Here is a 12,877-nt window from a genome sequence, read left to right on the forward strand (position 1 = left end):
ATGATGCCTGTCACCACCTGTGTGCCCCTCTTCCAGTACTCGTGAATGGGAACATGCCTGCTACCTCTAGTACTTGGGAATGGAAACATGCCTGCTGTCACCTGTGTGCCCGTTCTTTCAGTACTTGGAAATGGGAACATGCCTGCTACCGCCTGCTGATACTTAGAAAATCATTATCAATCAATGCACTGAAAGCATTTTCAGAAATACCAGACTCAGGGGTAGAACTATGGGAGACAATGGAGGCACCTTCTGCCAGGCGCCAGCATTGAAGGGGCACCTCCTCCATTGCCCACAATATATTCATCCCACTTACGGCTATGTTATATTAGTGTTTTTGTGCAAACTGTATGTGATAGATAGACAGACAGATAGATAGATAGATAGATAGATAGATATGCACCATATTCATTTTCCCTTTTTTTTAGGGGGGGGGCACCGAATTATAACTTGCCTCCGGGCGTCTGGGATGAACTTACGCCACTGACGTGGAGTGAGGGCGGAAGTGTGGCTCCATGCCCTTAAATCACTGTTATTGTTATTGTTACCAACAGTAGAAACTTGTACCCTTGCAGGCTTACTTAGCTTGCCACACTTCGGGCTTAGTGGCTCGCTTTGTTCACCACAGTTACTATTCCCAATAGATTTCCCCGTGGATAGTAAATTATGACATCAGAGTACATTTACTGAAGAGGATCTATTCCCAACCAAAATGAGTGGCGAAGGAATGAGGTAGTTACAGAGGCAGAGGTAAAGATGGGTAACAAGTATGAGGTGTGGGTTTAGGGAGTTAAAAATATTGAGGTTAGTGAAGAAGGAGAGTAAAAGAAATCAGGCAGGTAAAGAACATAAAACGACTATCTTGCCTAGGGCCCTATGAGGCCTAAATCCGCCTCTGGGTGAGCGGGTGCTGTACCGAGTGGCTGACACGTACATAGAGGGGTGTTTGAGTTACCTAGAAACCCCTCTGCTCAATGATCCATAACCACAGATGACCGAGCGGTTAGAGGTGCTCAGGCAGCTGTACAAGTATCTAATAATAATGTCCACCTCTTGGGAGAGGTGCAGTGGCAGCACACAGCTCCTCCGTTCCCATGGAGCTTTGACGGACCTGGTGTTGCACTAATTTACTGCCTTCCTTTCTGTAGTAATAGCGGCAAGTTTGCATCTGGGTGCTGGGGGTGGAGGATCTGTGTGTGTCCCGGTGGATGTGGGAACTTGTAAAAAAAAGAGGAAGAAGTCAGGGTATGAGGAGAGAACAGAGGGGGGCATGATAAATATTAAATGCAATGGGGACTGTCAGAATAGAGGGGGGCTGGGGACCATGACAGGGTGTGGTAAATATAAAATGCAGATGGGAACCATAACAGGGTGTGATAAATATTACATACATAGAATGTCAGGATAGAGGGTGGCTGGGGACCATAACAGGGTGTGATAAATATTACATACATAGAATGTCAGGATAGAGGGTGGCTGGGGACCATGACAGGGTGTGATAAATAGTACATATATAGAATGTCAGGATAGAGGGTGGCTGGGGACCATGACAGGGTGTGATAAATATTACATACATAGAATGTCAGGATAGAGGGGGGCTGGGGTCCATGACAGGGTGTGATAAATATTACATACATAGAATGCCAGGATAGAGGGGGGCTGGGGACCATGACAGAGTGTGATAAATATTACATACATAGAATGTCAGGATAAAGAGGGGCTGGGGACTATGACAGGGTGTGATAAATATTACATACATAGAATGTCAGGATAGAGGGGGGCTGGGAACCATGACAGGGTGTGATAAATATTACATACATAGAATGTCAGGATAGAGGGGGGCTGGGGACCATGACAGGGTGTGATAAATATTACATACATAGAATGTCAGGATAAAGGGGGGCTGGGGACCATGACAGGGTGTGATAAATATTACATACATAGAATGTCAGGATAGAGGGGGGCTGGAAACCATGACAGGGTGTGATAAATATTACATACATAGAATGTCAGGATAGAGGGGGGCTGGGGACCATGACAGAGTGTGATAAATATTACATACATAGAATGTCAAGATAGAGGGGGACTGGGGACCATGACAGTGGTGTGATAAGTATTACATACATAGAATGTCAAGATAGAGGGGGGCTGGGGACCATGACAGGGTGTGATAAATATTACATACATAGAATGTCAGGATAGAGGGGGGCTGGGAACCATGACAGGGTGTGATAAATATTACATACATAGAATGTCAGGATAGAGGGGGACTGGGGACCATGACAGGGTGTGATAAATATTACATACATAGAATGTCAGGATAGAGGGGAACTGGGGACCATGACAGGGTGTGATAAATATTACATACATAGAATGTCAGGATAGAGGGGGGCTGGGGACCATGACAGAGTGTGATAAATATTACATACATAGAACGTCAAGATAGAGGGGGACTGGGGACCATGACAGGGTGTGATAAATATTACATACATAGAATGTCAAGATAGAGGGGGCTGGGGACCATGACAGGGTGTGATAAATATTACATACATAGAAAGTCAGGATAGAGGGGGGGCTGGGGACCATGACAGGGTGTGATAAATATTACATACATAGAATGTCAGGATAGAGGGGGACTGGGGACCATGACAGGGTGTGATAAATATTACTTACACCAGAAGTCCCTCCAACACAAAGGGTCGCTCCTACCAACAGAGCAGTCCTTTGCGGGGATCTTCATGCATACCGGCGTTACCAACGTTTGCATGCATGCGATGACTGGTCGAATGCATCCCACACATGATCTGGTCTGTGATTGAGCGTGATCTTCATGGGCTGTACCAGACAAGATGTGCACAGGCAGTCATTTACCAGAACTTGGGTGATTTCCGTTGTCCTCATAGTCATACCATATTTTCTCCATCCTAAATGCTTTTCACAATGGGTATCACATGGCAGTGTACTTTTTTCCTAAATATTGCATTCTTAGTAGCGTATCACATGCAATACCGCTCAGTGTAGATTGCTACGTAACGTACCTTTGTTTCAAAGATAGAATTAATGTGCAACAACATATATAAAGGGCATGTGGGGTGGTCTCATGGCATATGGGGAGCTCAAAGTATAAATCCTGATGAGACCCAGAAACTGTGGGGTAGGACCCCAACTTTTTAAAGTGAGGGGTCCCTGGGACTCACATTTTTTCTTGCTCGGTGCGATCACTCTTTAGGGGCACCGCACTTCCGCCCTTACTCCACGTCACATCCAGGTACATTAACTGAAGGGGATCTATACACAACCCTGGTGTGACGGGGCTGAAGTGAAAGGGGGCTAGTGTGACAGGGGGCTGTTGTATGATGATGACATTGGTCACATTCCTACACAAACAGGCATCTTCCGGACCATGTGATTTCCTACATTAAGAGTGAGTACCGACAGAAGACACCGTCTGCCCAGGGACGATCAATTTCTTTAGAAGTTTCCTATTGCAGAGTACACACAAACTGGATATTATTAGTGGAATTACTAGTGACTTGGTATATATAAATAGCCCTCTATGCCCAAGTTTGATGCTGCCCCATATGTTAATTTTTATTTCCCTTTAATTAATCCCCACATGCTGGACACACCTCCTCCCTGGCAGACTTGGAGGGGGGGGGAGCGCCATAGCACGCACGTCCTCCGGGCGCCCTGGCCACGTGCTACACCTCTGCATGTAAGCTTTATGAGGCATGCCGTATATACTTGGAAATGACTTTGACAAAGGCTCTCCTAAAACTTTCATGGCACAGTGGATACAGAAAAGGATTTATTGAGGAATTAATCCAAAGCAGCCAAAATGTTATTTCATACCAATAAGAAGCAATACAATAATCATGGCACGCAGCACGGGTTGTCATAAGAAGTGAATATGGAGCCCAACAAATACCAAAAACACAAACCAGGACAGAAAGAGATTTAGCAATTTTTTTGTCCTGGGACAATTTAACAATACGAATATTAGTACTTGATGTTTGATAACTTTGCAAACCAGTGCGTTTTGCCTTTTTAGATGAGCATTGCTTTAAACGTTGAGAAAAAATATACTTATCCATGTTAATTGTTTTTACGTTTAAGGCATTTTGTGCCCTGTGAGCAATATCAGCCGATATTATATACGGAACTTCTGGCATTTCTTTTTCGTGTGAAGAAATTGAATATAAGGCAGTCTTTGCTTTCTTCCTGCTCCTTTCCCTAATGTTCCAGTAAATGCTCAGGTTAAGGAAAGAAATACTTAAAAGCGGAAGTAAAAAGTCAAAAGAGGAAGCTCCCAATAAAAAGTGCCAACTGTAATAGTAGGCCGGGAGGCAGAGGTCCTCTGGAATGGAGCTGTCATTGTGGAAATATTCCCAGCAGAGGATAGCTGGGCTGTACAGAAGAAATGACAGTATCCAGACTGTAACCATCTTAAACACTGTTTGGCAATGTTGTTGTTGTTGAGAGCGATATATGACCTAAACAAGTTAATAAAAAAAACAAATGGTTATATAATAGTCACTTAACATTTTACAAAAAAATATACACAAATCAAAAATTAGGAAACATTACAAAGAAATACATCACCACTAAAGTGATGCAAACACTGAACCCCCCATAAATAAATAAATTGTGTTATTCTAATATAAACAAAGGTGTCTGAGCTCTCCTCCAATGAGCCGGGAGCAAGGGAGAGGACACAGCAGTAGCGGGGGGGGACTGACGCTGCAAAGCTGTACTGTTTCAGCGGGAGTCACAGACTTCCACGGCAGCTGCAGCTCTGCAGCAGCGGGGTGGTCAAGGGACAGGCTGCGGGGTCAGCCGGAGATGAGCGACGAGAAGTGCAGGTGAGCACACGCTAGATTCCTCCTGTTGCTTCACTGACTTCAGCTTCAAGACAGGGGAGCTCGTTCAGACCCGCTCGCAAGATGTGGCCACTCGCTCCCAGTGTATGGAAATTCAGCTAAGTGACGTCAAGGCAGCTGGTCGCACGGCAACAAGACATAAGCAAGCGCACTATGTCTTGATGAGCGATCACTTTGTGTGTATAGACCCCCACCAGCCTGTCTTTAGCCGCCCACTAGCGCACGTCATCTCCAGGAAGTATATACAACCATCAGTACATCGGGTTTAATCGAATCTGTCTGCAGCCCTTGTGGTTGACTGTACCCTACTGCAAGCACTGCGAGCACTCCAGTATAATATTCAACTAGGTGATGTGTACTTTGACGCTGCCTGTTAATTATGCATGTCCTAGAAACGCAGTGATAACACTCTGACACGTCTGTGTCCGCAACTCCACGCCCCCGATAGTACTGGCCTGCCCCTATTACCACCCACAAACGGCCTCTCCTGTCACTCATTCCACTAGACTGTCTTTGCATGGCAAGCAAGCACATTCCGATCGCTCGTACAAGTTTGCGCACATGCACTGCGAACTACACGCATGCGCACATTAGCGAACATCATCTGCAACGAGCGGCCTCTTGCTAGCGAGCGGGTCTGAATGACCTCCTGGCTGCGAAGAGACAGTGAAGCAGGAGAAATGTCCCCTTTTTTCCAAAAAGCTGTCTCCGCAAAAGGAGCAGCTTTTCAGAAGTGATAATTAAGTATAGGAGGGCATGATGAATGCCTCCTATACAAGGATTGAACTTGCAGCAAGTTCAGTTTTTAATTATCACAATGGGATATCTTCCCCTTAATAAATAGACCCTTTAGAGCAGGCCTGGCCAACCTATGGCTCTCCAGCTGTTGTGAAACTACAAGTCCCAGCATGCCCATCAACTGTTTTACCATTCCCTAATAACAAACCTGTGTAAGGGCATGCTGGGACTTGTAGTTTTATAACATCTGGAGAGCCACAGGTCAGCCAGGCCTGCCTTAGAGTGATATACAGCCTAAAATGTGTTGGTTGTGATTCATCTGAATTTTGTTTCAAAATGTGTCAATCACTGCAAAGGCAATTTCTTACATATTCTGGTTGAAGCTGTGATTCATTTTGATTTGCTCTGTCCCAGCTGGAGATCTTTCTATCAGCCATCTACAATGTCTCTGACTGCAACAAGCAGAACTAACAGTGAATGAATGCAAGGGAAGATGTCCTGAGGCTCACATCACACTATTCATATCTCATCATACTCTTCCTCAACCACTGTGAATAGTCACTGACAGAGTGAACCAAAACAAGTAACTATGGGCCTGATTCATTACAGATCGCTATTGCGATCGCAGCTGTGATTACCCATGCAGTCCCACTGCGAATATATGCTAATAAATGCTATCGTAATGCCATCGCAACATAACATAAGGACGCCCACTTTACCATACACACACATCCATAATACTTTGCAAGTCTGCAAAACCATCGGTAAGATGGAGTACAATCAGATCCTCACGCACACTTGCACAAGGTCTGACCTTACTCAGGAATTGCTAACCTCAGTGCACGCAGTGAAAGCCCAAGCTGCGTATGGCATCGCAGTGGCTAATTTATCCACACTCCTGTAACGGCTTTGAAATGCACTGGCACGCCTATGTTTTGCCTCCCGCCCCCTTCCCCCTCCGGCACAACCTCCAAATGGTCACTTCCCGTCAATCGCTTTGCGATTGGTCTGCATAGACACTGCAAGTGAATGCAGTGAAGCATTCACGCACGCGCACTGAATATGCGATGCATGCGCAGAACGCAACAATCTGCCTAGTGCGTGCGTTCAGTTGTGATCGGTAATGAAGGGGTGCAAATACATTAATTACAATACATTATTACACAGAACATAGGCATGCCGCATATCATTTTAATCAGAAGGTGCTTGTGCTTTCTATTTCGCACCGCTGTGCGTATAAGATGCATTTCAAGGTAAAAAGTTGCACGAAAATATGCTCGGTCCCACCGAGTCACGCCACGGCATGGCGCGACTTGGAGAGCTGTTTCGCTTGCAAGGAGGCTAGATTTATGTGAACAGATAAGAAATACACCATCTCCATCTGCTGTCTGTCGCCCATCTGAGGTCATACCCTTTATTGTGTTTTTTGATTCTACTGTGCATACTTGTTTACTTTTGTTTTATATATATATATATATATATATATAAATGTGTACTACATTTGCAGAGACTTAAATGGACTAAGGGGTCTATTCATGTAGCAGTGAAAAGTCCTTTATCAGTGATAACAGGGCTTTTCACTGTTTTCTCTAATTCGTAGAAGGGGTCACCGTGGAGAAATCTTAGATTTCTCCAGCGGTGCCCCTGATTAGTATAGACATCGCTTCCCCATACATTAATATGGGGAGAACGATTCATAGAAGCACGAAATTCTCAGCCTTCTGTTTCGCTACTAAAAATCTTTTCGCCAGCTCATGATGGTGTAATGTGTCTCCTCAGAGGAGAAGAGCAGGGAAGACAGCTGTTTCCCCGCCCCCTCCCTGTACTCTCACCGCCCCTTCTCTAATGCCGGCCAATCAGGTACCTACACACCAGTCGCTCCACCCTCCTTCAGTATCTGTGGCACTATACAGCACTGCCATTTAAGCAATGGGTAAGATCTGATCTTTTTAACCCATTGCTTTAGAGAGGTTCCAGAGTATATTGTGACCCTGCATATGCCGGGTCACTCACTCTGATGATGGCCGCTACCCCCACTATATGAATTGGTCCGGTGCCAGGTAACATCACTCTGCTGCCCCCATCCCCCCACGGTCTGCTTGCTGTGCCCTCTCTCCTCCACCACCCCTGCTGTTCTTTACTGTGCCTCTCTCACCCCCGTTCCAGTTTGCTCCCCAGGAATATCCATGCTGCCCTGGCAGGGAGGAGGAGGGATGGGGGTCAGCATGTTGCAGTAAGGGAATGTAATTGTCCCGTCCCGTGATGTGCGGTAAGGTAAATGGCTGGGAAGCACTGGCAAGTATCAGAGCCAGATTTAGAGATACATAAATGATTATGAACCTGAGGGTTCATGTGGGCATTATACAAAGGTGCATCAGTATACAGAGCTGGAAATTTGGTGAGTTTTGATCAGGGATGTGTGGAAAAGGTAGACAGGGGAGGCAGTGCCACACCTGCCATACACTTTTTACTCCAGAGTTTTGACAATAAAAATGATTAGAATAATTTTTCTTATCATTTCCATAGTCAGAACTCTGGAGTATACCTAAGTATGCCAGGAAAGGCTCTGCCTCACCTGACCATGCATAACTGCTGTGCAACAGCCTACTCACCTGGGTCCCTTGGGTTATCAGAAGGACTCCGTAGGCTCAGCTGCTTCCTCTAATGCACAGCCCAGGTCACTGCTCATAGGTCAGGCTGCCTCCTGTCTGTCTTGCAGTGTAGAGACAAGTGTCTGCAGGGCCCTGGCAGTGTAATTTAGCAGCCACCGGTTCGCTGTTGTAAAAGGTGAAAAAGGTCATCCCCCTCTCCGGTGTCTGGAGATCGACTGTCCGTAGTGACAGATGGTATGCAGGCCTTCTCCCTGACTCCCCGGCGGCTGTGCTCATGCGTGGCCTCGGGTCACACATGCGTAGCCGCGCCGACTGGTAGGAGGTAAATAACATTGCGATACTAACCTTTTCGGAGCAGCTGTCCCCACACCGGAGCAATGATGAATTGCTCCGGTGTAAACTATCCCTCAAAGCGAGATTATTATTATTATCGTTTATTTATATGGCGCCACAAGTCTTCCGCAGCGCCTTACAAAGTACATAAATAGATTGATTTACAGTGACTTACAGTACAATACAATACATCACAGGGCATGGATAATATACATTGCTACATTCACGACCATAATACCCAGATAAGCAACAATGCAAAGCAATCAAGTGTTAGGTGCCCTGGTAGAGAGTAAGAAGTAGATGAAGGTAGAGTAAGGAGAAGCACAAGAGGGTAGAGGGCCCTGCTCATAGGAGCTTACATTCTAAGGGATCAATACTTAATCATTGGAGGCCATACGGCCCCTGACTCCTTAACTTATGGATCTTTCAGTGCTGGGCCATATGATAATTAACTCTACAAACTGAACAATCTTTATGAATAGACCCCTTATTATCTTTGAGGATTAGTAGCATGTAAAAATATAATAATGCGGCATCTATATCTTATACTGGCTCATCATCTGCTGTTATATTAATGAAATGTATATTCTGATAAATCTATGAATAAAAAGTGAATACTTACAGCCTTAGTGACAGCTAGAAAGCGATCATAACTAATGAGGACAACATTAAAAGCTGAAGCAGTGCACATGAGGTTGTCAATGAGCAGCCACAGCTTGCAAAGGAATTTCCCAAGCAGCCACTTCCCGGAGAGTAAGTATGGTACATACACTGGGATGCAGAATACCCCTGGAATACATTAGGAACACAGTAATAAGAGGTGGCAGCAGGTGTGTGTCTTGTTATTTCTTATGTATATACGGGGTGTGTAGTGCAATGATGAAATTATACCACTCTTACCACCTGCCGTACACAAAGCATCATAAGCATTTGTAATTGTGTAATCTTCACTATAAAACATAAATAGTGACATCATCAGTAATATATATTCCAACAAGTTAGACAGAAAATAAGAAATTCAGCAGTGAGAAAGCATTTATTTGTTGATACATTTTACAGCTTAGTCTTTCACTGTTCATTTGAAGTAATTTTCTTATACTGTGCCATACAGTTTAATTGTTATTTAGTGCGGTGATCGTGTTTAATTGCGTAACTGAGTATCTCTAACCTATTTATAGTCCTGGTTGCCTCTATAATCCTGTAGGGGAGATACATTCTGGCTATAATCTCCAGTGCTCATTTACTGTATATAAATTAGAAACTAACTAGATACATCGTTTTTATCCACCTGATAGCAGCAGAAAAATTACAAAATTACAAAATCATCTGAAAATCTTATTTCCAGTGGCTGGCAATGAAATGTGTGTGTGTGTGTTAGTGTGTGTATATGTGTGCGTGTGTGTGTGTGTGTGTGTTATAAATTGTACACATCATTTTGTGTGAATCAGATCTGTAGTATTTGGTACCATGTCTATAATTTGGATATTAAAGTTCAATAAAAACAAAAAAAAGCAGTGCTAAAACAAGTATACTCCATGAACCAATCTGTGTGAGTAAGGCTGCATTACTATATCATTTATTTGTACGTAACATAAATGTAGTTCTTTTAATAATTGTAATCCTTTCAAATGATAACATGGAGGATGCTGAAACTCACCTATGAAAAAATCACAGATGGCTAAATTGAGAAGGAAGAAATTGCTCCTGCTTCTAAGTCGCTTGTCTTCAATAAAAGCTACAATGACAAGACTGTTGCCCAAGATGGTGACCAAAATTAAAAAGGAAATTAGAAAAATTAACAAAATAGATGAGCTCTGTGAGACAAAAATTCCCATCTTCTTAACTTCAAGAGATGAGTTAGTTACACTGCCGCCTGTAACATTTGCTGGGAGGTTTAACATTGTTCTCATCCTGAAATGAGAACACAAGCACATATATACAGTATAATGCACTAAATAGTTGGATTGTCATTGCTTTGAGAAAGCAAACACATACCTTATGTGAGCTACGATGCAGATGACAGGAGGGTGGCATTTATAGAAAACTTTTCTAGAGGGTGGAGTCTACTATATTTGTGACATCCATTCATTCTTATAGCTTATAATTAATATAAGCTGGAAACCAGTTTCATACCAAATTATATGTTCACTTTTACAATAAGCTACACAAAATGTTTTAATTAATTTACTAGCATATATTAAATTCAAATCAGGAACCTCCAGTATTGCACATGCAGAAATAATCAGATTGAAGCAGCTGTAAAGTCCCTATGCAATATCTGTTCCCAAGAAACCATGTATTTATTTTCTATGTAAAACATATGGGAGATATTATATTCATGACAGTATTTGCTTTTCTTCCCCCAGGCAATTCTTGTCTTTCGATAATTACATTTTAAAATTGGAGGGGTTTTTTTGCACAAAAAAAAAAAACATTATTAAGCTAACCAAACTATGGGGCAATTTGTTGGATATAAAAAAGTATGCAACAGACACATTTGTAATCAGTAGCAAACCTTTTGAAAATAAAAATCTTTCAGACAAAATGTGTTATTCATTTAAATGTCTAATAAAACCAACAGTCTTCAAATTTTGGTTTGGATTATTCTTTAATTTCAAGAATTTCTCTGTGCAAAACATATAGTATAGTACCCCTTTACTGTATCTAAAATAATAAATATGTACAAATATATATGTATTTGTATCATAAATAATATATATATATACATATATATATATACGACAGGCTTAATCCGCGGCACTCAACCATCTGGGGTGCCCTTGGTATGTGACCACACCATCTACATAAAAAATATCATACAAACTCGGCACTCACATGCTTTTCAAACTGCAACTCCTTTGAATACAGGGACTGTTGGTTCCAAAATATTGCAATAATTTGTTAAGCTGACCACCACTTCACGGTCATTCCCATCTGGCCAGTCCCTACACTGATTCTCAGATAAATGATCTTGGTCTGCCACCTTTGGTCCAAGCTTGCATACATTTTAAACATGAATGTGGGTCCTGGCTTAAAGACACAGGACCAAACCCAGGGCTATCAGTTAATAAGCACCTGTAAAAAGAACAAAAGTTTGTCTTACATTTGAAAAACAGGGTGCCCTAGCAAGTGTGACCACAAAATTTAAATAAACGACAGGCTTAATCCACGTCACTTAACCATCTGAGGTGCCCTTGGTATGTGACCACACCATCTACATAAAAAATATCATACAAACTCGGCACTCACAGGCTTTTCAAACTGCAACTCCTTTGAATACAGGGAATGTTGGTTCCAAAATATTGCAATAATTTTTAAGCCAGGACCCATATTCATGTTTAAAATGTATGCAGGCTTGGGCCAAAAGTGGCAGACCAAGATCATTTATCTGAGAATCAGTGTAGGGACTGGCCAGATGGGAATGACCGTGAAGTGGTGGTCAGCTTAACAAATTATTGCAATATTTTGGAACCAACATTCCCTGTATTCAAAGGAGTTGCAGTTTGAAAAGCATGTGAGTGCCGAGTTTGTATGATAATATATATATATTATATATATATATATACAGTGGTCGAAGTGAGCCTTTAGAAGTGGGGGTATGGTACAGAGGGGGCGTGGCCAAATCTAGGGAGATGTAGCCACGCCCCTAAAAACTTCTACCCAGCGCTGCGGGTGCACAGGAGGACATTTGTCCCCCTCAGCAGCGCAGGTGGTGGCAGCCATCATGCACTTCCCTACAGCCTGTCCTGTTACCCATTCAGATGTGATCCACAGTGTGGCAGGACACGAGCAGGGAGCTTGGATCTGAATGACATAATGACTATCATCCGGATCCAGGCTCCCTGCTTGTGTTCCACCTACAGACTGCTCACCCTGACGCTGCTGGACACATGAGTCCCTCCTCTTGCTGCCCACACCTTAATGGCGCCCGTGTCCGGTGCGCATCGGCTCCTCGTCACTGCACCTTCTCCAGCTCCACCAGCTCCTGCCGACACGTCCCAGCTCCTGTCAGCCCGGGGATCTGCATTTGCACCGCGGCACTGATTGATGCAGCAGCAGCTTTAGCAGGCCAGCACATCCTGCCTGCAAGCTGCCACTTTGAAATTGTTGCACACCCCCTTCCTCTCTATCCACCAATGAGAAGGAAGGGGGATTGTCAGTAAAATCTGCAGCAGACGCTCAGTGCAGAAATGAAAGCACTGAGCGGAGCTGCTAAGCCTGCAGTGCACAGCTGTGAGTAAGACTTGCAGCTCAGCAGGGAGAATGGCCCGTTCATAAAAATTCAGTGGGGGAATGAAGAGGCGGTATACCATA

The 12,877-nt window shown here is 43.6% G+C and overlaps 1 protein-coding gene across 1 annotated transcript; it reads right to left on the reverse strand.

Moving 5' to 3' along the window:
• Nucleotides 1-3,722: 3,722 nt before the first annotated feature.
• LOC148526877 (histamine H3 receptor-like) lies at nt 3,723-12,641 on the reverse strand. Its single transcript, XM_088469511.1, has 5 exons — nt 12,528-12,641; nt 10,221-10,377; nt 9,186-9,352; nt 4,119-4,493; nt 3,723-4,043 (listed from the first exon to the last, which is right to left on the reverse strand). The coding sequence occupies exons 1-5, from the start codon at nt 12,639-12,641 to the stop codon at nt 3,723-3,725; spliced, it is 1,134 nt and encodes a 377-aa protein (XP_088325637.1).
• Nucleotides 12,642-12,877: the final 236 nt, after the last annotated feature.

The sequence above is a fragment of the Taudactylus pleione genome, unplaced genomic scaffold (assembly GCF_031769625.1).
Source record: "Taudactylus pleione unplaced genomic scaffold, aTauple2 ptg000093l, whole genome shotgun sequence".
In the NCBI taxonomy this organism is placed as follows: domain Eukaryota; kingdom Metazoa; phylum Chordata; class Amphibia; order Anura; family Myobatrachidae; genus Taudactylus; species Taudactylus pleione.